At 41.5% G+C, this 27,655-nt stretch overlaps 1 protein-coding gene and 1 pseudogene across 3 annotated transcripts in view; one reads left to right on the top strand and one right to left on the bottom strand.

The window, feature by feature from the left end:
• Positions 1-27,655, top strand: part of tspan4a (tetraspanin 4a) — an 84,070-nt gene that overhangs the window by 55,364 nt on the left and 1,051 nt on the right. For all 3 annotated transcript variants that reach the window (XM_030378128.1, XM_030378129.1, XM_030378130.1), the window contains exons 4-7: positions 3,878-3,952; positions 18,965-19,066; positions 22,840-22,971; positions 27,264-27,347. In XM_030378128.1, the coding sequence (XP_030233988.1) occupies positions 3,878-3,952; positions 18,965-19,066; positions 22,840-22,971; positions 27,264-27,347 (393 nt within the window). The remainder of the gene's footprint in view (positions 1-3,877; positions 3,953-18,964; positions 19,067-22,839; positions 22,972-27,263; positions 27,348-27,655) is intronic.
• On the bottom strand, positions 8,245-8,363 carry LOC115559372 (uncharacterized; annotated as a pseudogene).

Here is a 27,655-nt window from a genome sequence, read left to right as displayed (position 1 = left end):
AGATAAAGAAGAGACAGGGCAGCTGGTTTGACAGCGTGGGAGGAAATCACAGCAGGCGGGAAAACAAGCAGGAATGAATCCCGGCGTTGATGGGATTATGGTTCTCATCCTGAAATGAGTGCGAGAAATCGGTACTCGCTGAAAATGTGATACTCGCAGCATGTCAGTGCAGCCAAGACAAAACACAGGTTTAGGAGTTCCAAAGCTTAAAGCAGCGGAGTCCTCTTTCTCAAGCAAACATACATATTGTACATACAGTAACAACATATGTGCTCCCCTTCACACACAAGCACTTTGCTACCATAGGTGTCTATAATATGTTGGATACTCAATATCTTCCATAGTGTTAGCCGTATAACAGTGGAGGCCAAAAGCGTTACATTTCAATTAGGCAGTAATGAAAAGGGAAAGCAGGAGATTAGCTTCATCAAGTACTGTGTAATGTATAGATCTTGTAAGTTGCATGCTTCTGTTTCCGTTACATGGGACCTTTATGATTGATTTCTCATAATGCATTTGACGAACAGATGAGAAAAAACGGTTAGTTTTTGTGTGAGAGCATTTTGTGGACTACAACTCTTCGCTGCTCTCGACGCGTATGATATACGTCACCACTCGCAAACAGATCCCGCTCGGAACACATTCAGGTGAAATTCGGGTACAAAACATAAAGGCACCTTGATCCGATAATTCCTATGGATGGCTCCGTAGACAGTGGCAGAAGATGCAGCATCAGCACTGTGAGTTGAGAAGTGAAGGGAATGTGTTATGTGGTGATGTCACGTAGGCGACATGTAGTCTTGTTTGTTACGTCTTTTCCACAGCTGTTAGCCGAAGAATCGTACAATATGCCTTCAAACTCTTTAGTGAACAATTATTATTTAGACCAAAGACAAAACATGTGTAATCCAAGGCATTTAATGACCGGGAAAAATAAAATAATATATTTTATACAGGTCCGATGGGGGTCTAGTGGAAGGGGCGGGACTTACGAGCTCTATTGGGTTCCGTCTATTCGTCGATAGTGCGTATGGACTCTGCAGTGCGGACCAATCCGAAGGTTTAGATGCTTATCTATTGATGTAGTTGGCAATTGGCAGAACTGTAGAGAGAGGCTGCTTAATTCAGCTGTGGCGGTTCCCATCAGATAAATATGACTGGGCGATCTCTGCCCTGACAACATCAAATTCTCTATTTATGCAGTAGAATATTTTTTTTCGCAGCGGCAGTATTCTAGAAGAGTGTTTCACATTTAGAAAACTCGTCTTTTCAGAAGGAATGATTGAGGAGATTTTTTTAACAATTCAAATAAATGACTTTTAACCTGGGGTGTAACTGCTTCAATAGTCCCTTTAGCTGATTACAACACTACAGTGGCTTCAATTATTGATGCCCTGTTGACGCAAATAACACTTGTCCCCCGTCTGTGTTGGTTTTACCCCTATTACCCTTTTTAGGAAATTGTCATCATCTTCATAGGGAATAATGTAGAATCAGCGTGAAGCCTTATTGCTTAAAATAAATTAACCAATATTTTTGGGCCGTGTCCTGCAGCTTACCAAGGGATTAGTTCCATTTCTAATTAGGAAACAGAGATGTGTAGTCATGGAGCCACAGAGTGAAGTCTTTGCATGTGTTTAAGAGCAGCATCTGCTTGTCCTATATTTTCTAATCAACAGAGTCCCGTAACCTCCCCTGTGTGTTTAATGTTCTTAAAAGATGGCCACTCGTGGCAAAACAGCAAATAACCGTTAAGGGCGGGGTAAATGTGAGGAGTGGGGATTTGAATTATCTATGAGTCATATATTTTTACAATCACTTTCTATTCGCCCGGCGCAAATGGAATAGCAAAGACCGAGAGGAGGGAAGATGAAAGGGAGTGTGAATGTGCTGCTGCGGTGGGTTGGTGTCCTCCTTACACTCAGTGCATCACCTTGCAGCACGCCCCCCTTGCTCACCTTCTTCCTGACTCGTGCCTCGTTCAAACAGCGCTGAGCCATGGAGCCCTCGAGGGAAAATGACATGGCTGCCTAATTCAGCCTTGTGATGTGGTTCCCTTCAGTTTTATATTGAGGAAAGGTCCCGCAAACCGGGCTGCGTTGCGTCTTAATATTGGCCATTTAACATGCCTGACATACCGTCATCAAGCAATTATTGATAAACTGATGGTTTGGATTATGAGATGGAATGCTTTTTTTTATTTTGGAATAGTTATTTTCCTGGCCTTGTAAGACGATACCATTTATTTTTATTGCATTTCTCTTAACAACATTGTTTTTTATTTAGTATTATAATTTAATTGGAAAAGCATGCAGTACTCAGAAGTGCGAGTTGGATTAAGTTCTATAAAAAAATATTGCGTGTACTCCCAGTCACACTTCGTCGCATTATACACAGCGCAGAAAACAGATACAGCGTGGTGGAGGAGGGAAGATCAAATGCTACAAACAGACTATTAGCCCTGAAATTTTGGGATTTTGGGTTGCTAATTAAGTGATTTATTTGATAGGGAGGCTCACTGAAATCACAATGGTCGACAATAAAATAATTGCCTTTATAACAGCTGAATTCATAGGAACTGGCACCTGGAGTATATGCACAATGTGTCCCTGAGTTTTCTACAGCTAATTCATGTTGTTGTCGATTCTGCACAACTGCTGTTCAGAGCATATGCATAGAACCTCTCACCCTGGGCTACTCCTGACCAGGAGGAAGCCTTTCCATTGCCATGGAGAGCCTCAGATGGAGGTGAGAGGTGAACTATTTAGCTGTATGCTTTATCCAGAAAGGGTACCGTACAACCTCCTTAACACTAGCTAATGTAATTCTGCTTCTCTGGTTTCTTATGCCCACTGAAGCTTTGCTATGTTCCATGTTCCAAGAGCTACAAATCCCAGGTCCAGATCCCCCCATAACTGCTTGGTCTTTCAATACGTCATCTGCAAAATCATGCCTGCATCTTGCTTACTGGTGCAGAATCTAAACCAAAACCTCACAATTTTTTCTCGGAGACACTGTTTATTCCTTGTCCAGTTTTTTATTTTATTGCTCTTAAAATGCTGTGGCCAATCTCTCGGAAGCAGACGAGCCATTGATTGCGAGTGACAGACCGTCCTGGTCGAGGCCTTGATAGATGACCTCGTAACTCTTTTGAACGCTTGTATGGCAGCATTTGGTGGGTTAGATGTAGCGCCAACCAGGCACCTCATTCAGCCTGCCACAGAGCCTTTGCATTGGAACACTGTGTGTGTGTGTGTGTGTGTGTGTGTGTGTGTGTGTGTCTGTGTGTGTGTGTGAGTGTGTGTGTTTGGGCACTCAATCCTTTGTTTCGGTGCGTTTGCGTGTGTGAAGTATGGCCCCTTTAGCAAATAAAGTGAATAGTGTGATACAGTGAATCACATATACTGACCTGTCCCAGTGGGTATGGATTTCTCTGGCCGCAGTCTCGGCCTTACACTTATATATTGAAAGGAGCGATCTCTTACTCGCTTGCACACAGGCACACGCACGCACAGGGACACAAACACATACACACATTTCTGAACACATATCCACAAACACATACACAAATGAACGCACGCACATGCCCACACACATAGACTCACATCAACATTTGTGTTTCAAAAAAAGTTGTGTAACCATGTAGCACCAACTATGCTCCCCCATACACAGACACACACACACACACACACACAGACACACACACACACACACACACACACACACACACACACACACACACACACACATAGGCTGTTGTAAATTCCTTCTCCTTAGAAACTGGCACTCGCCAGAAACAAAAGAAGTGAAGAAAAATGACCTTCTCACTTGGTGTGTTCTCTCTCTTTGTCTGTTCTCTCTCTTTGTGTCCCCACAGTTCTTTCTCTTGCTGCTCCTCATCTTCCTCCTGGAGATCCTTTTCATCATGCTTTTCTTCATCCATCAAGACCAGGTAAGCCACCGAGAGTGCTGATCCGTAATGGTGGATGGATTCCAGTCTGTTTACACAACCACATCAGTCGGTTGCAATTTCACCGCCAGGGGATAAAACTCATGAAAAGTTTTGTTAATATTAGTATTAATAATAATGGCGGAACATAATATGTCCGTTGGAGTAGATATTAGTCTTCGTCGGGATAATTATTTGTTCTGGTGGTAACAGAATCATTTGTTTGACTTATTTGTGTGTTTACCTGAATAATTAATTGAAAAGGTTATGGTCTTGTTTGTCATGTTGATCGAGTGTGTGTGCCAGTAGCATGGCGTGTATGCTTCTAACAGCATATCTGCTTCATGAATGTGTCAATACATTCCTGTAACTCTGTGTTGGAAGTATTCATGTTGTAAGAAAAATATATATCTGTGTGTGTGGCTGGATGTATCGGTGTGTGGGTATGTGTGTGTGTGTGTGTGTGTGTGTGTGTGTGTGTGTGTGTGTGTGTGTGTGTGTGTGTGTGTGTGTGTGTGTGTGTGTGTGTGTGTGTGTGTGTGTCTGTGTCTGTGTATGGGGGAGCATAGTTGGTGCTACATGGTTACACAACTTTTCCTTGTTTAATTGTCCTTCATTTAATTGTGCTTAGCCCTGCTCACAAGTCACACGTTTAAGATGATCTCCACATCTGAGCTTTTACATTTTTTTGCAAGTGTAAATAACATATCTAAGGGGTTTCCTCCATCTTAATCTATATTCCCTTAAGCCTGATTAGGTTTGCTTGTGTGCATGTGTGTGTGTGTGTGTGTGTGTGTGTGTGTGTGTGTGTGTGTGTGTGTGTGTGTGTGTGTGTGTGTGTGTGTGTGTGTGTGTGTGTGTATGCATGCATGGATATGTGTGCGGGCGTGTGTGTGTGCTTGTGTATTGATGCAGGGGGAGGTTTGCTGGTGTAGTAAACAGATGGTATAATGGCAGGGTAACAGCTTCCCAACGGACTACTTCCTTTGCCCAGGTTAGGGGCTCTCTACAATTTAAATAAGGGACTTTAGTGTCTGCAAGATTTCAGGACATGTGTTGTCTCCCCAATTACTTTCACAATCATGAATCTTGTGGTCGCATAAAGCAAGGCCTCACTAGGCTTTGTTCAATACCCCCTTCGCACACACTTCCTCCAAAGTTAGAAACAATTACTAACTATCCAGAATCCCTGAAACTTATAATGAAGGTTAATAGCATTACTTGGGGTCAATAACATGCTACTTAAAGATGCTGCAGATATTGGACAACAGTGTGCTCAGTGTTTGTGATGGCTATTACAAGAAAAGCTGATGCTGTGTTTGAACAGGGTTCTGATTGTGCTGCAGTCGTTTATAAGGACATGGCTGCTGTCATGTTGTCTTTATCTGAGAATGAAATTCCCAATGAAAGAACTCAAACCAACTATCTGTTTCCTCCCACCCACTATAGCTGTCATTCTGGTTGAATCTTACCATCGCTGCCATTCCCTTTGTTGTCTCACAATCCAAGCGGCCGTTCTGTTGCCTTATCATTAGGATGTCTCGCTATGATCTTCAAATAGTAACTTCTAGAAAAAAATGATTTTATGTATTCAGTGGTACATGCAAACTATCTATGTGAATGGCACCAGAGGTAAACACCATTTCTGCCGTTAACTGACAATAAAACGACATTGCCTTGGGTGGTTTAATAGGAGAGGAGTTGGCAATGAAGATAAAAATATAAACACGTAAACATGCACAATCACGGCATTGACATTGGAAGTGCTCATAAAACCAACTGGTCAAATATTCATGAATTAATAATGTAGGTTTACCTTTTAAGTGGGTCCCATTGATGTTGCATGGAGTTCACATTCTATAGTATCATCATACTCTACATTAGCATATGAAGGCCATTAAAACCACTTTCTATTCACTTTGAGCTTCAAACTCCACAGCTTTTGGGTCAATCTTTGATCTCAATCTCAATCCAAGGCCATTTAAAAAGTGTAGGATTTTGTATAGCAGGTGCTTCATTGATACAAATACGTAAAAATGCTGTCACCAGAACCCGTACAAGTAATTTTATTTTCGTGGTGATGCTCAATCTTAGTGTAGTCTAAGAAGTAGTTTAACTATTTGTATTGCCTTATTCATGGCAGCCCAAAAAATTGACTGCTTCCTCAGGGAGTCAAGAAAAATGCCTTCCCTCTTTGTGATGTCTGGGTAAATTTAAGTAATACTTGATATCTATATTTTCTACTTTTTATTGATTTATCTATCTGCCACATTGGAACTTGGCCCTGTGTGTAGCGTACACTATATTGCTTTGTAGCCATTTGTCACAGCAATCCTAATACTGGCATGATTTTTGTGTTGCCTGCTGTGCAGTATTTTAATCGCCGTTTGTCTTTGTTGTTTAATCCTATAAGTGGGTCTGGATTGCTGCAGTTCAATGGGCTTCCAGCCAAATCACTCAATCGTTTTATGGATGTCATCTCTTGTAGGCCGTCACCTTTGTCTCGCTATCTGCATTGCCTGATGTTCAGAGCATTCACATTTGCGTAATTCAGGTTCTGAATTATTCTGTTTCATCATTATCTGCTCCTGTTGTGGATAAAACCCACAATCTAATACTTGAGAAAATAAATAAATACAAGAGATCGAGTAGGACTAAGTTTGAAAGATTAACGCTTTATTACAACTCGTATAAAGTAGTAACAAAACCTGAGTTGGTTTGCAAAGAACTTGCGAACAGACCTCAGGCCCCGAGTTATGTGGCCGCCCCTAACATGCCCTTGGCCAATCACAATGCTATAAACTACGGGCCATTCACGTTCCCATTAACATTTATCTTCCCGCTCTCTATTTCCAGAACATCACAATGAAAAGACGTACAGAATTACATTAGAAAGGTCACATCTTAAACATCTTAATCATTATAGTGTTAAGAAGTTACATATCAAACATGAGAATTATATTGATCTGAGGTCTCTGATTAAAATCCATTCATCACCTTGTTTATTAACCTGATCTTAAAAAAAACCGACATGACCTACCACATGTGTTTAAGAGATGAGTCTTGTTTAACCAAAAGCGTAGATTGAGTTTACTACTAATAAACATTGTCGGAATGGCTTCATTCATTTTGTTACACATGTCGATAGCCCATTGAGTGGCACCTCTGTGGTGGCATCATGGGTCTTATGTGTCAAGTCGGTGTCCAAAACGGTTAAAATCTGAGTCAAGACCGAATCCAAATTTGAGAGACAGTCAAAAAACAAATCCTCTTCGAGACCACCTAGTTACCCGTTTATAGATTTTGTGGGATGCTAGAGACAGCCCCGGCCCCTACCTCAGTGGCCGGGGCCAGCAGCCCTGTGTCACTCTACCAGCTGGGGCCCATTCACTGGCTCACTGCTACTCCTTTATCATTGGAGCCACAGGACCCGGGGCCATGCGTGGTGTGTTAATAAAATCCATATCACACCATTGGTGGTGGTGGTGGTTGATGATCACGGAAGCACTTAAATTGTCAGTGATGTGGCCATGGAATTTTCTCCAATGCAAGTTAACGTCATATTCCGTGGCACACAGACCGATCCCCGTTTCAACGACCGAGTACACCTTTTCTCACAGGGATCCATAAATATATATGTATATATATATATATATAAATCTATATATCTATTTATAGATGTGTATATATATATATACATACAATATGGGAATGGGAGGGTTTCTCAGAGTTTCTCGTTTTTCCACAGAACGAAATGTGAACCCATGCATTTTGAATGGGAGCGTTTCTCTGACATTTCGATCTCCACAGAAGAAAACGAGAGAGAGAGAGAGAGAGAGAGAGAGAGAGATTCATTTTGACTTCAGAAGGGGGGTTTGCTTCAACATCACTTGACTGTCATGAGTGCTATGATGGTTGCTATCGACCCCCCCCCCAGTAATCGTATCATAAGCACTTGCTTACGACCTATGGCCATTATTTCCTTTTCTGTAACATCTTGAGGTGGAGCTTGAGGTGGAGAGTGAGGGAATTAATGAGTCAGCCAATAACACAGGAGGATGATTAGGGGACCAGATTGAATGAGCCTGGTTGGGCCAGGACACCGGGGAAACCCCCACTCTATGCGATAAGTGCCCTGGGATCTTTTATGATCTCAGTGAGCCAGGACCTCGGTTTAATGTCTCCTCTGAAGGACGGCGCCTTCCACAGCACAGTGTCCCCGTCGCTGCACTGGGGCATCGGGAGTGATGTTAGGCCAGACGGAAGAGTGCCACCTATTGGCCAACACCCGACACCGATTACAGCACCTGGTATTCCCAGGCTGACTCCCATCCAAGTACTAACCAGGCCCGACCATGCTTAGCTTCCAAGATCAGACGCGATCGGGCGCGCCCATGGTGGTAAGGCCGTGGAGGGGGGACCTCTCCGCGGCCATGGTAACCTATTCGTGAAAGCAAAACACAGAGCTCATTGATTTAATGAGGCAGGGTTATTTGAAGCTATTATTTAATTTATCATGTGTGAGAGGTCATTCCTCCTCCTGAGTATGCTTCCAATTGATGTCTCGTGTAGCCCTACTGTCCACAAGCAACCCCCCGTCCCCACATGGATATGGAGAGTTGTTGCCACGTCCCAGTGATGGTGAGTCAGGACCTCGTTCATCAATAAGCTTGTTGTTTTGCTTTCACAGATAGGTTATAGGCCACCTTGTAGACTACCAAATGTGTCTGTGCGCAATTCTCAGAGTGACGTATCTAGCCACCAGACAGTGATTAAAAAAATGAGTCCCGTTGATTACAAAAGTAACTTATAATTACAAGTCTAAACTGTGGAAAATAGAAAGATATGGGGGGCAGTCGATGGCAACCACCATAGCAACCATGACAGTCATGTGATGTGGACGCAGGCCCATTGAAAAGAATAGGCCAAAAAAATGTAGGCGTGTCACATGTTTAGAGCTGTTATTTAAATGCATTTTCCGCTGTGGGTCGTTTGACTACAATCTGGCGTGAGACTGGGTTTAAGGGATGTGGTTAGTTTCAGTTTTTGAGGGGGTCTGCTGAAAAAATCGGATAAATCTGATTGTTGTTTTGACGAATCCTGACCAGCCCGCCCGATTGAAATGCATTGGTTTAATATTGAATTAAATATATATAATATAAACTTATACAATTATTTAGTGATAATATTATATGCAGACCATGTAGTTATTATCATTATAACAAGATCTGTATCTAACAGTTTACAATCCACTTCCCCCAATCCAATCAACGAAGAGGGTTGTAACACCCACTAACACGGTGTACTTTCTCTGGAGTGTGGTTCAGGTATAACCAGACAATATTACAATATTTATAATATGAAAACTAGGCCATACGTACAGCATATCATACATGTGACATCTGTCTATCTCCTATCCTAGCCAGCGGACCCTGGTATGCGACAAAATAATTAAATTGACGGCAGCTCAGTTGCGCCCTCAACGTTGTAAACGTGGTTTGGAGCAGAGCTATGTTTTAACTCATGAAGTCGTTTGCAACGTGAACGGTGCATGCATTGTATACATTAATGTTGATTATCACATAATCCCGCTCCTATCACAGGAATCTAGAATCAATATGTTCGGGCGTTTGTTCAGAATGTTGTGTATATAACATGTACTTAAATTAAATGCAGGATATATGCGGGGATGTTACAGAAAAGGAAATAATGGCAAGCAAGTGCATATGGATATATATGATTACTAGGAAGGGGGCGGTCGATGGCAACCACCATAGCACCAATGACAGTCAGGTGATGTGGACATAGGCCCCCCCTTCTGAAGTCAAAAATAATCTCCAGATTGAAATGCATTGGTTTAATATTGACTTAATTAAATATTAAAATATGCATTATCTATATATAAATATACAATTTAGTTAAAATAGTTAGTTAAATATTTATTTAAAATATTATAAGTAAACCATGTAGCTATTATCATTATAAAAAATCTGTATCTGGCCAATGACAATCCACTTCCACCAATCAAATCAACAAAGAAGGTTGTAACACTTTTTCTATGGAGAGGGTGGTTCAGGTATAACCAGACAATATTGAAATATTTATAATATAAAAACTAGGCTTTACGTACATTATATCATACATTTGACATGTATATAGATTTAGACTATGTATATTTTGGTTAAATTGAATTAGATAAAAATTCAGCCTCTGCTGGCCCACAGCTAAAAAGATCGTCTTGATTTCTCGTTATATGCTTTATATGTTAATTATATTTAAATAATTATAACCATGTAGGCTTTATTTTCTTGCGGTATCAAGACATCCTTTCTCGTCACAACGATATAAATTCTTGTTATAATGTGATCTGTATTTGACCATTGACCATCCTATCGGAAATTCTATGAATTCAATTCATATTGGCGGTATGGCAATATATCCCTATTTTTGCCCAACCATCTTGAATTTAATAGACCATTTTTGTTGCTTCGAGAAAGTCTGGTGGTCTAAATATGGTCATAAATATATGTATTTATATATATATATATATATATATATATATATATATATATATATATATATATATATATATTAGAGCTGTCAGTTAAACGCGTTATTAACAGCGTTAACGCAAACCAAATTTAACGGCGTTAAAACTGTTATCGCGCGATTAACGCAGTTATTTTATTTAAAAAAAACAAAACATTTTTTTTATTTTTCTTTGGCTCAAAACAAAGAAGCAGTAGCTTGACTGCTATGTTCAAATGACATTTGTTCAAAGCAGTTGTTTAATTGCACTATAGGCTCTTTTTTTGTATCGTCCTGTTTTGATCAGTATATGCCAATGTTGTTATCAATAAAAAATAATTTGCACAAGGCAAGCCGATGCAATTCACCATGTTGATAAGAGAATTAAAATGAGAAGAATTATGGGACAAAAAAATCAAGGGATATTTAGCATAGAAAAATAATTTGCGATTAATCGTGAGTTAACTATGACATTAATGCGATTAATCACGATTAAATATTTCAATCGCTTGACAGCTCTAATATATATATATATATATATTCACGGATCCCTGTGAGACCAGGTTGACTCGTAATTGAAACAGGGATCTGTGTGTGTGCCACGGAATATGAGTGTCCTTAACTTGCATTTGAGCAAAATGCATGGCCATATCACGGACAATGTAGGCCTGAGTGATTCCGTGAGGCCAGCACAGATTTTGAGTTAAGCACCCGTGGACGATTCGGTCGTTGAAACGGGGATATGTGTGTGTGTGCCACGGAACAAGAGTGTCATTAACTTGCATGGGAGCAGAATCTGTGGCTGCATCACGGAAATGGCAGTGATTCCGTGAGGCCACCACAGATTTTGAGTTAAGCGCCCGTGGTCATTTCACGGATTCCTGTGAGAGCCGGTTGCTGTAGCTGAGGAGGTGTTTCATTGCCAATTACCCCTAGCTGTTGACATTGAGGCTCTGACTGGGCGATGCAGCCTTGTTTGTTCAAAATACACATCCGCCAAGACACCACATGCCCTGCCAACAGTGCAATACATCAGGGATATGATTACCGTTAACGCATACATTCACAAGAATGCTGTGAGTCGATGATACAAGCCTAACCCCTTTCCTGCTTCACATTAACGAATGCATGCATATAAATAAAACAAAGTGTGGCTGTTTGCTAGATTGAGCTATCTGGCTGTGAGCAAAACTGAATATTTTATTATATTTTGTATTATGGGACACAAGCAGCAGGGAATATATGGCACTTGGCAGAGCTTGGAAGTTATGACCATTTCCGAACTCAACCTAATGAAAGAAATATGGAAAGGGATGCTGTGCCTGAAGCCGGTCCCACCCCAAGAAGACGAGCAACGAGCGCTGTGTCGTGCAGCATCGCATCGTGCAGTAGAAAGGCCAGCCCGCACGGGAGAATCCATTCTAGGTCTTGTTCTGTGTTTAATGTAATGTGTGGAAATGGATGCCAATGCTGATGGCGCTGTTAGTGCCACCTTGTCCGATTGTTTTATACCTCTTACTAGCTCGGCTATTCAGTTCTTTCTTACTAGTTTCTGCCTGCCTGCCTGCTTGTCTGCCTAATTCTGGAATTACCTACGTTTTTTAAACTTTTGCATCACCGACCTTGTGCCCTTTTTGTTTTTTGCTTTTCCTCCTTGAAGTGGATTATTGTCAATGCTTGAGCCGATGCCTTGCTATTTTTAAACGTCCTTCTGCTTTTGGGATCCAATTTCACGTATACATGATTTTTTTTTTCATTTAGCGTACCAAATTCATACGATAATAAAAGGATAAATAACATCATACAATAATAATAGAAACACTGAAGGAAAGCAATTATAGCTGATACTTTAAATCATAAAGTCGAAGATTACCTAAAGCATTGTTCATAAATTAATACTCATTAGCAAGTCATAATCAGTTATAAATTATCATTAATAATAATAATAATAATGATAGTGTTTTATGAGATCATTTCTTAGTGTTATTTAAGCTTTATTTAAGGATTTACAAACTATTTAAAATATTTTTATAATGCATTACAAACACTTAAAAATGCAGAAATTCATGATTGGTCTAGTAGGTAGAAAGCATTAGTTGAGTGTTTTGTTTTAAATTGAGGAATATCTAATTAGCTTAGCTTAAGCCTTTATATTCCTTTCGGAACATAGGCCATTGATAGATCTTTTCCACCCTTGTCTGTCTTGGGCCCTCCTCTCCAGCTGTTTCCACATCAGTCCATTATTTTTAACATCTAGCTCTGTGCTCCTTCTCCAGGTATTTTTGGTCTCTCCCTGCTCTGTTTGCCTTCTGGGTTCCATGTTAGTGCCTGTTTGGTTATTGCCGTTTAGCCTTTTCTTAATGTGTGTGACCAATCCAGCTCCACTTCTCCTTATCATCTATATCGCTATTGGCTCTTATTTGTTTGATCCCAAAGGTTGATGTTGCTGATATATCATCAGCAAAGTCGAGGTCCTCTAGATGTTCTGTCAGACTCCTTTGGAGGACAGTCTTTTTATTGTGGGTAGTTTTCCTCATGGTTCAGTCAATGCATAAGAGGAAAAGCAAAGGGGAAAGAAGGCAGCCCTGTTTCACCCCAATGAGCACCGTGAATGTTTCTTGTGCCTGTCCCTGGTGGAGCACTTAGCATTGCGTGTCCTGATATGTGTTATTGATGATGTATATGTATTTTGGGTGGATTCCGTAGTGTGTACATCAGCCTGTAGGCCCTCCGCTGGGATGTCGTCTGGCCTGCTGCTTTGCCACGTCGTAGTGCCTTAATGGCCTTCTTTACCTCAAATCTTGTTTGGGGGACACAGTTGATGTCAAGCATGTGTGCTGCTGGTGGAATCTATCTCTTGGACAGGGGGTGGTCTATTGAGCAGCTCCCTTAAATGCTCTGTCCACCTTTGGTGTTGTTCTTCCTTGGTGGTAAGGAGTTATCCCTGTTTATCCCAGATTTGGTGTTCGTCTGCCTGAACTTTCCGTCTAGTTTCTTGGTGGTCATGTAGAGTTCCTTGAGGTATTTTTTTCCCGCTGCTTCCTGTGCTTCTTGTGCCAAGGCCTCGATGTAATTCTGTTGTTTAGTATATCCTTTTTTGCCCTCCACTCTTCTATTATTTTCAGTGTTTCTGTTGACAACCAGGGTTTGTGTTTCGTTGTCTTTTGCCCCACCACTTCTAGGCATTTCTCCTTCTGTATGTTTTTCAGGCTGTTCCAGTACTCTTCCACTGGTTGTTTGAGTTCTTGCAGGACTTGAAACCCTTTTATGTAGGGTGGTTTGATTCAGTTCAATTGTTCCAATGTCCTGGAAGAGCTGGATGTTGAATTTTGTTCTGCTGTCAGAGGGATTATTGAAGCGCTTTAGCTTTTTTTGGAGTTTTGCAGCCACTGGTGGTTTGACCCGGCGTGTGCCCTCCTCGTCACTCGTACATCCAGAAGAGAGTGCCTGAACTTCTTGTTTATACATATGTGGTTGATTTGGTTTTCAGTAGTGTGGGCAGGTGATATCCAGGTGGCTTTGTGGATCAGTTTATGGGGGAAAACTGTCTCTCCTATGACCAGATTGTTGTCAGCACATACGTCTGCAAATCTCTCTTCGTTCATGGTGCCAAGTCCTTGCTTTCCTATAGCCAGTTCGTATCCATTGTTGTTATTTCACACTTTGGCCATCATGTCGCCTGTGAGTGAGAGGAGGTATTTTTCATTCTTGTCTGAAGTAGATGTTGTAGCTGGTTGTAGAAATTGTCCTTTAGTTCCTCATCAGTATGGTTGGTGGGTGCATTGCATTGTATGATTTGAAGGTTGATTCTTTCGTGGGTGGTTTGGAGTCTTGTAGTGATGATTCTTGAGTCGATGGGCCCCCAGCTGATGAGGCCCCTCTGTGCTTCTTTGAAGAGCATAAATGCCACCCCCTCTGTGTGAGGGGCTTTTTTATCTGCGTGTCCAGAGTAGAGTATGGACTCACCACTGACCACTTTTACTTCTCCTGTCTGGGGCAATCTGGTTTTGCATAGGGCGAGGATAGAAACCTTGTATCGCTTCATCTGATCTGCAACGACTGTCGTCTTCCCTGCTGTGAACATGGTCCTGATGTTCCAGGTTGCGATGTTGGTAGGTTGTCTAGGATATAGAAGATTCCAAACCACCCTCTCCATATGGTTTTCAGTATGTCTTCATTGTCCCTTTAGCTTGTATGCTCGAAGAGTCTTTATCTCCTAGGTTGTGGGGTTTCATTTTCTTTATCAATGTTTCTGTTATCATTAGACTATCTAATTATTGCCAGATAAAGACAGAATGGCAGGTTATAGTAAGCAAGTAATCAGCCTTAAAACCCTAAATGCGCCAGTGGTGGACAGTAGCAAAGTTATTTGTTACTGTACTTAAGTACATTTTTTAGCATATCTGTATATCTGTGTTTACTTACCATTATTTTGTGAGACTTTATACTTTTACTCGACTACATTTTGTAGGGGCAAATCTTACTTTTTACTCCACTACATTCCAAAAACGCTCCTTTCACCGTTCCTTTCCACGACATGCATGAACATAAACACAGCTAACCATTGCGGACGTCGCGGAGCCTAAACAACGTCAATATTTAAACTAGAAACACCATGTCAAGCCTAAACGGTTACGTTATAGTTACATGACCTCACTCACTCACTCACTCACTCACTCACTCACTCACTCACTCACTCACTCACTCACTCACTCACTCACTCACTCACTCACTCACTCACTCACTCACTCACTCACTCACTCACTCACACACACACACACACACACACACACACACACACACACACACACACACACACACACACACACACACACACAATTTAACATTTCTTTACATCTATGTGGCTCTACTCAAACATATTTTTCAACCTCACTTTGCACTATAGCACTCATCGCATTTCCTCTAGGAAATGCATATCAGTAACAGATATCACAAATAGAAAACATTTTATTTAGAGTGTTGTTAGTGGTTTTTTTTAAGCTTAAATGATTTGACTGAGTGTATAAAGGATATAGCAAGACATTGGAACTACATTACACCAAATTACTTTTACTTTTGATACTTAAAGGGGACCTATTATGCTTTTCGACTTTTATGACCTATAAACGTTGTTATAATGATTGATAGTCATGTTTAACCATACACAATAAACGATGTAGATTTTCGGGAAACTCTTCCTCTCATCTGGGCGCTTTCAGCCTTCTCTGTCAACGCTCGCTGTTTCGTCCTTCTCCGCCCCCTCGCCCCCCTCCTGCCAACCCAGCTCCATTGTGATTGGTTACCTTCCTTGGAGCGCGCGTGCGGGCATATTTAACCAGGTATATGGGGGCGTGGCAGGAGTACGTCTACGTAGATGTTTCCCGGAAATGTGAATAAGTGAATTGCAATCGTTGTCCCGAGTGTTTAGCGCTCTGCACAGCCACCCCAGACTGTCAGCAGGGAATACGTCGAAATGCATGTACGTAATTATTTGACACTTTAGTATGGTTAAACATGACTATAAATCATTATAACAACGTTTATAGGTTATAAAAGTCGAAAAAGCATAATAGGTCCCCTTTAAGTACATTTGAAGCCAAGTCCATTTATACTTTTACTCAAGTCAACGTGTAATGGGAGTACTTCCACTTTTACTGGAGTAATATTTTACACTAGGTATCTCAACTTTTGCAAGTACATGGTCTGAGTACTTCGTCCACCACAGAAATGGGCATTGGACCACACTCCTTCTACGTTGATTGTCCAATTACTCACCCAATCGTTTGCATCACACATTCCACTACTGAGTAAATTGGAAACAGATTGTGGGGAAAAAGTTCTTTGTCCCACTGAATATCTCTAATCAATCGCAATCATCATAGGATCAAAGTGCTTTGTCACCGCAAGAGATCATTTCATTAGAGATGGGTTAGCTTAACCTGCGGTGAGTGACGGTCTCATCAGTTATGATGTCATACTGTGGACCTAAAGGCAAATTCATGGTCCTGGTGATAACGAGACGCCTCCTCAGTGATGACGCTCACACTTACACATGTTCCTGAAAGCGACCGTTCATGTGCACTGCGTTGGGAATCTAAAAGTTCTTCACAGCAGAACTAAACAGAACTTAGTAGGATCAGTTTCAGGTTCAAACGCCTTTATATCCTTGTAGCCTATCACCTACCATCCTTTTTCTTTGATTTATGAGAAGCACATTTGTATGGCCACTGTATGGAAAGCTATACTTGCCCTTATCTAGAGCTGGTTTACTGGTACTCAACGTTTAAACCTGAGCAAAGTCGATGCCAACAGACGGTCATGTCAATCTATAGTAAAGTGTGATAAGATGGTTGATTCTTCAATATTGAGTAAAAATGTCATGTTCCGCCATGTTTATGCGCGTCACTAGTAAACCTTCCGTCACCAACTGGGCATCTCTGTTATCAAATCTGAAGGAACGGAAGTAAAATCATAAGAGCGTCTAGAAGTGTTGTTCACGAGAACCTTCCGACGTCGCAATTTCTTTTCCCCATAATTCCCAGCGAGAATGACTGGAGGGAGGCTGTGATGTCCCCCGCTCAGCAGCCAATCAGCCAAACATTTCACAGTCATTTCTATCTTCTTTCGTAATTAGTTGAGCTGTTGAGCATGAGCCCATCCGTTTTTGTTATGTTTTCATTCATTCATAGGTTATTTATTATACACTGTGTGTGCTTTCTATTTCTGTATTCACAGAGAATTCCAGACACCACACCAGCTGCAGCAGCACCACCACAGTAGACTAGCACCAAGAGCCTGAACATAATACAATCACACGCCTTGAGAAAGAAATTGCTGCAAGAAGCAAAAACAGTAGAAGTATGTTCTCTGATTAGAGAGGTGCGTGAAACATGCATGGACTTATTTATAATCCGAACTTCCGTCTGAAATAACAACCGCAGCCTCGGGAAAATAATCAATGGTTCAGCCAGCAATCGATGGTTATGAATCGATAATGTAAAAAAAAAGAGGAAATATTTCTGGCTTTCAAAAATCACCAAGAAATTGTTTCATGCAACCTGGCATTTTATCATGGAACTATGTGTTTACAGAGAGTCCTACTAGATATTAAAAAAGTAATTTTCCTCTTGAATGCATTATGCTCAACTTTTGCTCTAGTCTAGCTTTCTGGTTTTTAATTTGTGCGTCCTTGTTCATCTTTCAAGTGGATTTTAGTATGCAGATTTCTCTCCTCAAATTCTCGGGATCCTTTCAAGCATAACATGACTTCATCAGATGACTCCATCCTCATCAAGGTCTTTCTGTCTGATCTGGTCTCATCATTTATTTCCTCATCACTTCCTTCCCAAAGTCCCTATTTTCCTTCCTCTCTATCCACCCCCCCCCCCCCCCCCCCCCCCCAAATCGTTGTCTCACATCCTTATCTTTTCCGGCCTTGCTATACGTTTCATCTAATCTATCCCTGTTCCTTTCTTTGCGTGAATAATAGATAGCTTTGAGTCTCTCCGCCGCAGTTTCAGGACGGCCGCAGTCCCGGAGACGACATCAATACTGGGCTAAAAGCACAGCCGGAGCCTGAGTACCGACACTGAAAGAGCTGTGTGGCCTTGACTCAAAGCACTCTAAGGGGCCTATAGCAGTCCTAAAGATAAAGTTGTAAAGACTCTGCTGTAAAAAATTAGACCATTCTTGTTCCTTGCTCGCTGAGAGTTGTCTTTTGAATTTGGAGCATCATTAATTTACGGGACTTCACAGATCAACGGATTTGTAATAATAAAGCATTATTATTGACTGAGATGGGTATGAGAGGCGGAGTATGAGACAATGGAGGATGATGAGGACCATTGTTCATTCACTGCCCCGTGCTAAAAGCCATTTAGTCTAATTGTGAAGTAAATATTTAATTTAACAAATTGAAGTAGTTCTGGAGTGTGCTGGAAGCATGTTCACCCGTTCTGTTTGTTTTGAATGAGCGGGGATAGGGAGGAGTCTAGGTGGGGAGAAGTCGAAGTGGAGAGGGGTCTAGATGGGGAGCTCAGGGCAAGGTCAACAGCAATCAATAGGATTGATGTGATGTGCTGTGCTGCATCTCCGAATGTGTAAACAAAGATAAGCTCTGTGTGTGTGCATGTGCGTGTGTGTTTGTGTAGGTGTTTGTTTTAATGTGTGTGTGTGTGTGTGTGTGTGTGTGTTAATGTGTTTGTGTGTTTGTGTGTGTGTGTGTGTGTGTGTGTGTGTGTGTGTGTGTGTGTGTACGAGTGTGTTTCTGTGTGAACGCTATATTTATATATAATCTAGAAACTGGCTGCATGGTCTTCATGCTCTGATTGCTGCGTGTAATGGCTGCAGTTCAAGTCCTTCCATTGCTTAGGGGAACAGGCTTATCTCCTACGTGGGAACCCTCCCCCTTCTTGAGCAGCGGCCATGGTTGTTATGGCGTGTTTGTTTGTTGTTTGCCATAACACGTGTACACGTCTCCTCCACCAGATCGATTACTACGCCCAGAGGGATCTTAAGAGGGGCCTGCAGCTGTTTGGCACGGAGGGGAACGTTGGCCTGACCAATGCCTGGATGATCGTACAGACTGATGTAAGCTGTGTGTGTGTGTGTGTGTGTGTGCGTTTGTGTGCGTGTGTGTGTGTGTGTGTGCGTGTTTGTGGGAGAGAGAGGTGTCAACTAAGAATGAATGCTGTCAAAAAGGGATATTCTACACAAATAACGAGGATAACATGTCAAAAGCTTGTGCTAGAAAGTGTGCAGGTCTCACCCTATCTTTTTCAGCTCCCAGGATATCTGTGGTGTGTGTGCGTTGCATGTCTGTGTGAAACAGTTACTTTGTGGCGCTGGATGGAGGATGGGATGTGTATTTAGATGCATACCACAGCTGTTATCCTCAGTGCTGTCGCAGTCAGAGCTGACCTCAGCTTTAAGGGGTGAATGTGTCCAGGGTGATGCTGAGTTGTGTGATGGAGCTGTGGATAGGGGCGAAGGAGGAACACCACTGCTGGCTCTGGGTTCCCCGGAACCGTCTTTGATGTTGTTCAAGATTATATCAAGTTATAACTGAACAAACATCACATAAACCACACAGAAATATACACAGCTTCTTGCTTTTGGGAAAGTTATTTTCCCAGAAGTTAGTTTTCTTTTGAGTGTTAATTGATCCCTTATCCCATAAACAACATCAAAAAAAATTATACAGTTGCTGTAATCAATACACATTTCTTTATGTAAGGCAAGCTAGGCAGAATACTTTCTAGGGAAAATGTACTATGTCTTGCTTGTTTTCATAAACACATTTTTTTCAACAAAATCAAAGCTTTTTTAACACTGCATAAACCTCCTCCTGATCCACAAATGTCATGCATCCTCATTGCAGAAGACGTTGACAGCACGACAGCTCCTGAACTTCAAATGAAAGACATTATGGTCTTGATATCAAGTGTTCATATATTATTATATATTTGTATATTGTATCAGTAATTTCTGAATTATCTTCCTAATTTCAATTTTTATCATGCTATGGATAAATTCTTGGTGAGTTTTCTCAAGTCAATCGTTTTTTCCAGTTATGTTTTTCCACTGTTCTGGCCAAGTTCTCTGCCGCCATTCTGTGATGAGGGTTTGTATATTCTCTATTAAAGCTCCAGGTCACATGACTTGCACTAATCAGGAAGCTTTCCTGTTAGGGATCTACTTTGTAAAAACGGTTCACAAAGTAAACCATAAGGGTATTCCATCAACCAAGCTAAAGGCAAAGGCGGGATTATTTCGCTTAGCCTTGCTAGTTTCAGTTAGAGTTCCGTTCCATTAACGTGACTTAAGGGAATCTCCGCCAAGTAACCATGCCAATTTATCTGACCAAACTAAGCTGGTCGGTAGCAGGCTAACTGTCGGGCTTACTTGATCGGTGTTTCAGACAGGTCCATCTGTCGGAAACAAGTGTACCATCAGAAGGCCAAGCCTAGTCCTCCCGATTTTGTCATATAACAAAATCGTACAAACAGCCAATATTTTCACTAAGGGTCTAAGCTTAAATGGTGCAAATAAAATAATTAAATTAATGCTATCTATTGTTATCGTGGATATTTTCTCAAAATATTTATATAGAAATATATGTATTCTACAGTAATCGGGAACCAGAAGTTGGGTGAGTGGTATAGCGCTGGTGCTGTGGTGCGGGCGGCCTGAGTCGCGTCCTGAGTATGTCATAGAATTCTTGGCATTGGCTTATTTTTGTAATTCCCTTTATGTCAGAGAAAGTAGGCCTAACAATTTACTTTTTATATAATATATATGTCTTACAATTTCCCCAGAACCTGAATATAACTTGCAAAAACCCATGGTAAGGTTAATGTTAATATTAATGTTACTGATGGTGAAGTCTTGGTCACAATGACAAAGACACTGCTGTATGGGAAATTGTCAGCCACATAAATTCCACTCCACTGATAAATACTATGGTTAGTCAATTTGGAATAATTCAACAGATCCGCAATTTCTTTGCCAGGCGGCCTCCCTGTTTTTATAAATAGTTACGTTGTTCCCATTTTGAGTACTAAAAAAATATCTATGCTTGTACTCCTCATAGACCTCCACAAGCAGCTTCTGTTCGCCGCCGGAAAAGATCCCACTCGTCCCTTGTCGGACATTTGATACATGATTCGACATTCACGGTTCTGGGCTGGTTACATATTTCGTGAGCGTTCGTAATCCACGATAACATTAGCCTGGTTTGAACTAACCTGAGCAAGGCGCGGCTGAACTGAGTTGATTGAATGGCTTAAGCCTCAAGTGGAAGTTGGGGTTAGTTCTAACTGGGCTTAATCAACTAAGCACCGCATTCGTGACCGACTTTGATACCCATCATGTATCCTACCCATGTATCATCGCAAGTGCAAAAACATCACATTGGACGTACTTCTTATAATTATTATCGGCTTAGCTGGTGGGCGATTTTCTGTTGCTTTCAAATCAAATAACTAAGTAAAAGAAACACAAAAGTGGTCAAATACACTGATGGATAGACACTGAAATTTTGCCAATGCGTTTATTTAAAAGATGAAAGGGAACATTTATGTTGGAAATTGTGCTGCATGGTGTTATGGGATATCCTACAGCGACCAAGTCATAGGAAGCATCTTGCAATTGAGACACAGCCCATTGTACACTGGCTACAACTAGCTTCAGTGTTTCTTATCGCTATACATGTTTAAGGAGATTTAATCCAATAGTTGATTGATCGCAATTTTCCAACTCACAGGTGTCAACAAAAATGGGCTTGACATGTTTCTTTTGTTTTAAATTTGATTAGATTGAAATTGGAAAATTGAGTTGCTAAAAGCTGTCACATACGAGTCAATCATATGCTTCATGCACCACATTGCCCGGCTTTCTCTTTGATATGCTCGGGAATTTTCTTTTATACTATTTTATAATACCAAAAAAGATACAACATTAGGAGAACCTAATGTGCAGGAAGGACATTTGGAAGAGAGAAGTGCAGGGTGGAGGGTGTAGGGGGGTGTGTGTCGAGCCTTGGTGACATCAAACAATGGATCCAGAATCCAAGATCTTTGGACGTCCTTCAGACTAACATTTTGGTGTGAGCATGGCAGCTGGTAGTTAGGGTCCCATTAGCAATACCATTTTGCCAGACTCCCTCTCTCAAACGAATGTTTGTCATCTTTGCACTTTGTGTGTAATTTAGCTCTTGTGTGCTGGCTGACTGTGTTGTATCGTGTTCTGCTGCGTGTGTTGGAGCTTTCTCTGCTTGTATTCATGTAATGTCTGAGAGGCATAGCATTCACTTTCCCTCTGGCAGGATCCCTATAATTACATCAATTGATAACTTGGATGGCAGAAACATGCTGATATGGAAATAAACGTATGCAGATGAGGGTGTGTTTGTGTGAGTGTGGGATCGTGTTAATGTCAAATGTAGGTTGAAAAAGTGCTCTGAGTGATATGATGGTGAATTAAGGTGGAGGGGGACAGCCAACCCAAATTGTGCAAAACATTGGCCCAAAACATTACACAATTTTACATCATTTTCCAACTCAATATAAATCTGATACCTCTTATAAGTATTTTCCCTCAAACATTTTATTTGAAAAGTGGGGTGTGGGGATTTCTAAAATTCATTTTTTCCCCCATCTCTACACCTATGCCCATGCATGTAAGTCAACCGCTATGTTTGAATATAATGATTAGTCGCCAATTGATGTTTAGTCACAATCCATCTTGAAAGCATTTTTATATCTTGAGATAAGGCTATGCGAACAATGCCAATTGATTTATGATTGAGCTGCATCGTGTTGTGTTGGAGGCTTGCCTCTGCTGATGATTTCCCCCTGCTGTAGTTCCGCTGCTGTGGGGTGACCAACCACACAGATTGGTTTGAGGTTTACAACGCCACCCGTGTGCCCGACTCCTGCTGCCTGGAATACAGCGACAACTGCGGCCTGGACAACCCAGGGACATGGTGGACGGCGGTAAGAACCAGCTAGGGGGAAACACACAGCAAAATGCTATGTGGTGGATCTGTCTCCTGCACACATTCAGGCAAAAAAAAGAAATCAAATGCTTCCCAATGCAGGAAAAGAACTATTCTCTGTCGGGAATAACTCCATCTAATATCGTTTCCCTTATGAGTATACAAACCCGCTACCGGCGGCTTCATGTTGTAAATCATTGCCTGCATTCACTGTTACGTATAATATGATACCACATCGTTCCCGATTAGACGTTGTGGGGGAAGGACATTTTCTGGACTCCCCAATGGTTCCGTGGTGGCTTTAGACTCCTGCAGGGCTTCAGAGTTGGTGAGAGTGGAATCATTGTCATGCATTAATAATATCATTGTGCTAGCTTTAATCACATTGTCTGTTGTTTTTTACATTTTCCCCCAAAAATGTATAAGAGTGCTATAATTTGGACCATGCATGCTTGCCAAAGTTATTGGTTTGAAAAAACATTTCAGCATGTTGCCTAGTAACAGTTTTTCCATGTTATACATTACATTTTTCTCTGCTGTACTGTAATTTATAGTCAACAATACAAAAGTAGCAGTTCACTTACACATAGGGATTGTTAATCTTAACAAACTGTGAACATTGGCAGTGGCTCGGAGGGAGATCAGATGACCTAAGACTGTAAGGTTGCTTTTATTACAATCCATCCTCTTGTGGCAGCTACGTCTGTAACTCTCAGAGTAAATCTCTGCAGTGTGTATGAATTATACTTACTGTAGGTTAGAATGGTGAGACTGAATCATTAAGAGCAGCATGTTTTGATACACAGTTTGAAGAGCTCCCCCGGCTGCAGGCCCATGCCTCCGAGCGGTGGCTGGGCTCAGCGGTCCCTCCTCTGTTCGTCTGTTGCTTTTCTTTTCTTTTTTTTTGGTTAAAACCAAGGCAACAATATAATTACAATAACAGCAGTTGCATAATTCATATGCATTAAAGAAATAATGATACAAAGTGGATTGACTCTATATCATATGTTTATGAATAATCTCACTTACTCCCCATTTAGATTTTGCCGTCCAAAGATATTTGATGATATATCAGCAGATGGGTCATTTGTTCACCAGGTTTTCTGACCAATTGCAATGCCGAATATCTTTTGGCAATGACATGAGACATCAGGCAGCAAAATCCTTGTCTCTTTTAATGGTAACACTGATATAATAGGGAGCTTACTTCATCATCAATTGAGAGTTACACTGTGCCGTCTACGGGGCGATGGTTGCCCGGGATTGTACCAGCCTGAGCCGGTACAATCGGAGGAGGAGAAGTGGGCGTTCCACCTAGAGGGATGCTGGATAGATCAGTTTACCAGCGACCCAGTGGGCCGTAGCAAACGTTTCTTATCTATCCGTCATATATCTAGGTGGACACGCCCAGTGTCCAACACAATGTTGTCATTCCAAGGGATACCATCTTCTTACCAATATAATTAGGGAACTAATAATAAGTAGTGTAGTGAACTTGAACAATACGTTTCAATGCATACATTTTAAGGGAAAAGTAAATGTTGCAGTACTGTACCACTAGCACCATAACATCGTTCTGATATACATTTAATTTCAAAGTTTGATGAGGAGAAATACAACTTCCGCCTATTTATTTTTGACTTTGAGAGACCTTATGATATGCCTGGCAAACTTATATGCCTGGCAAAATCAATTTCAGCCTGGCCCTTTTTTGCATCACTTTTGTTGTTAGTTTTCCCCTTTCACTGTAAAGCAAATTTACTCTGCCCTGAGAACATAACATCACTTTTTTTTTGTCCATCATTAATTGTTTTTGGCACGATTTTCAACGTACTTAATGGGTTTGGAAAACTTTGACAGATATGGAGGCTTGAACCCAGTCTAAATTTTGATATATATCGTGTGGAACCACCTCTAGGTGGGCTAAATCGTGACCACTGTGACCACTGTGTGACTACCATAATGGTGCACCTGCGTCAGGGCATTTATTGGCAAGTGGTGTGCTGAAATAGTTCCTAGATAGCTGTTAAAATAAAAAGAAAATTAGGATACAAGTTTATATTAGGTATTAGCTTAATCTCAGGATGTGTCTAGCATTTGGAAGATGTATTTCTCAAGTCACGTAAGCGTACCAGTTAGGATCCAAACTAAAAGTCATGTGATGTAGCCTATAAGGCCAAATTAGTTTAGTAGATATTTTGCCCAAGACAGAACGTTTGTTTGAAGGGATACCCACGGAATAGATCTACATTTTTAAGGAGATCTAGGATATCTTACTACTATAATAGCAGGCCTGTCGCACCAGTTACTCAAGGTACTCATTTGCGCATGTGCCAAGCAGCCTGCAGCTCACACACACATACAGCACGCGCAAACGCATACATACGCCGCAAGCACGCACATACACACCGCATACACACACCGCACACAGACACACATGCGCACAAACATATATGGAAACACACAGACACACACGCACGCGCACACAACGTACGTCAAGACAAAGGCAGCGACACACTCGCCGAGCTAAGACGTTATGTTTTGAAACTTAACGGCTCCGCCATCGACACACGCGCAGGTTAGATTACACACGCACACGCACAAACCGCAGCGACACTCGCCCAGGTAAGACGTTATGTTTCTAAACATAGCGGCTACGCAATCGACACACGCGCAGTTAAGAACACACGCACGCGCACACACCGCAGCGACACTCGGCCAGGTGAGAAGTTATGTTTTTAAACATAACTGCTCCGTCATCGACACACGCGCCTAGGTAAGAACACACATGCACACACCGCAGCGACACACTCGCCCCGGTCAGACGTTATGTTTTTAAACATAACGGCTCCGCCGACGACAAACTCTCTAACACGTTCTGTCTAAAGAATGTAGAAATTGCGAGTCAATTTCTCACCTCGACAAGCAATGGCGGGTCGTTCATTTTGTCATATAAAAACCGTTAAATTCAAACATCGCACCGACCGGCATATCAACACATAAGTCACGTGATCTAAAAGTACTACCCCTGAGGTAGTATTTTCTCTGTAGGAAATGTAAATTACCTTATTGTGAAAGAGGAGTGGAAAGTCTGTATTTCTCACACCACTTCAGTGGGCGTGTTGATGACGCCCCTGCATGTCCTTGAGTGGCCCCCTAAATGATAATCAGCCTGTTGCCTTTTGTTCACTGAATGGTTAAAAAATATTTAAATGTTGGCCCTGCTTTTAAGAGTCATTTGTGATGTACGAATATAATACGTTGTAAAATTATAGGCAAAATGTTATTATATTATGCACTCAGATATTTGATACATTACCGACTGGGTTTTCCACATCATTGCTATGGGTTTAATTACAACTAGAGGTTGAGCGTGCGCAACGCACGGGCGAAAACTCTAGTCATAATGATAATGGCAAAAAAGGACATTAACATGATATGAATGGACAAATAATGAGTCAGGCAGTTGAGAGCTCCATTCTGCGCATATGGTGATGCCTGTACTGCACAACACACAGACAGTGGTAGCAGTGGGGATGAAGAAATATCATTTAATAATAAATGAAGTTTGAGAGATATTTATATGTTTGGTTAAGGCATAATTCATATATTGTGGTCTACATAGAATAGATACAGACCGAAAACAGTAATATTTTTGACTCCTCTTTGTCTATCTGGAGAAGCTGGATCTGAATGGTGGTTCTGCTGACAGCAATAGTCTTCCAAGGCCAGTCCTCTCACGTCTTTAAATTCTCTCACAGATTGGGGCTTGCATCTTTTCATCTAGCACAGATGGGAGCTTGAATCCTTTTTCCTGCAAATCCTTTTTACGCACGCCATCCAAAACCTCCTGAAACCGTTTTTTTACAATGTCCGACATGAAAAATGCAATAGCTTCTCTTGTTCAAATGAAACGGCTAGTGGTTTTTGCATGCACTTTGTTCTCAGGCCTGTTTGTTATCCTAAAGTGAGACAAGGACGGTGGGGATTAGGTTTAGGAAAGCCTACCCAGTGAAGATTGGATCACACCAGGCAACAAGGAATATGTTGTTCAAAATTGAGCTGAACAGAGAAGATGTCACACCCCGTTGTCCAAACATGATCACACTCAAGCCCATTAAGAAATGTGGGTAGGCTGGGTTTGGGTTTAATGCAGTATATACGTGTGTGTGTGTGTGTGTGTGTGTGTGCGTGTGCGTGTGTGTGTGCGTGTGCGTTTGTGTGTGTGTGTGTGTGTGTGTGTGTGTGTGTGTGATGTGTGTGTGTGTGTATGTATGTGTGTCTCTACAGCCATGCTATGAGCGTGTGAAGGACTGGCTGAACGAGAACCTGGTGGCCCTGTGGATATTCGCCCTGTGCATGGCCCTTACTCAGGTAACCGTGACAACACACCTGAAGTATAACCTCACCTGTGAGAATATCTGTTTCCAGTTGACCCTGCTCTCTCTCTCTCTCTCTACAACTCTTGAAACGTACCTACAGCTGCTTTATGCCCATGGTGACTTGCTAATCCATTTGTACATTGCAGCCAAACATATTGTGCTACTTTAGTGTCTACTCAAGTGTGCCAGTGTATGTCAACTTCCCTAATCATCACCTTTAAATACTAACTAATATTACGTTATATGCCTTCCTAACTGGGCTAGGCAAATGTAGAATCCTAGGTCTGGCTTTTTCTCTGC

The sequence above is a fragment of the Gadus morhua genome, chromosome 14 (assembly GCF_902167405.1).
Source record: "Gadus morhua chromosome 14, gadMor3.0, whole genome shotgun sequence".
NCBI lineage: Eukaryota > Metazoa > Chordata > Actinopteri > Gadiformes > Gadidae > Gadus > Gadus morhua.
Note: the sequence above shows the minus strand (reverse complement) of the source record. Positions and strands in the feature narration are given on the sequence as shown.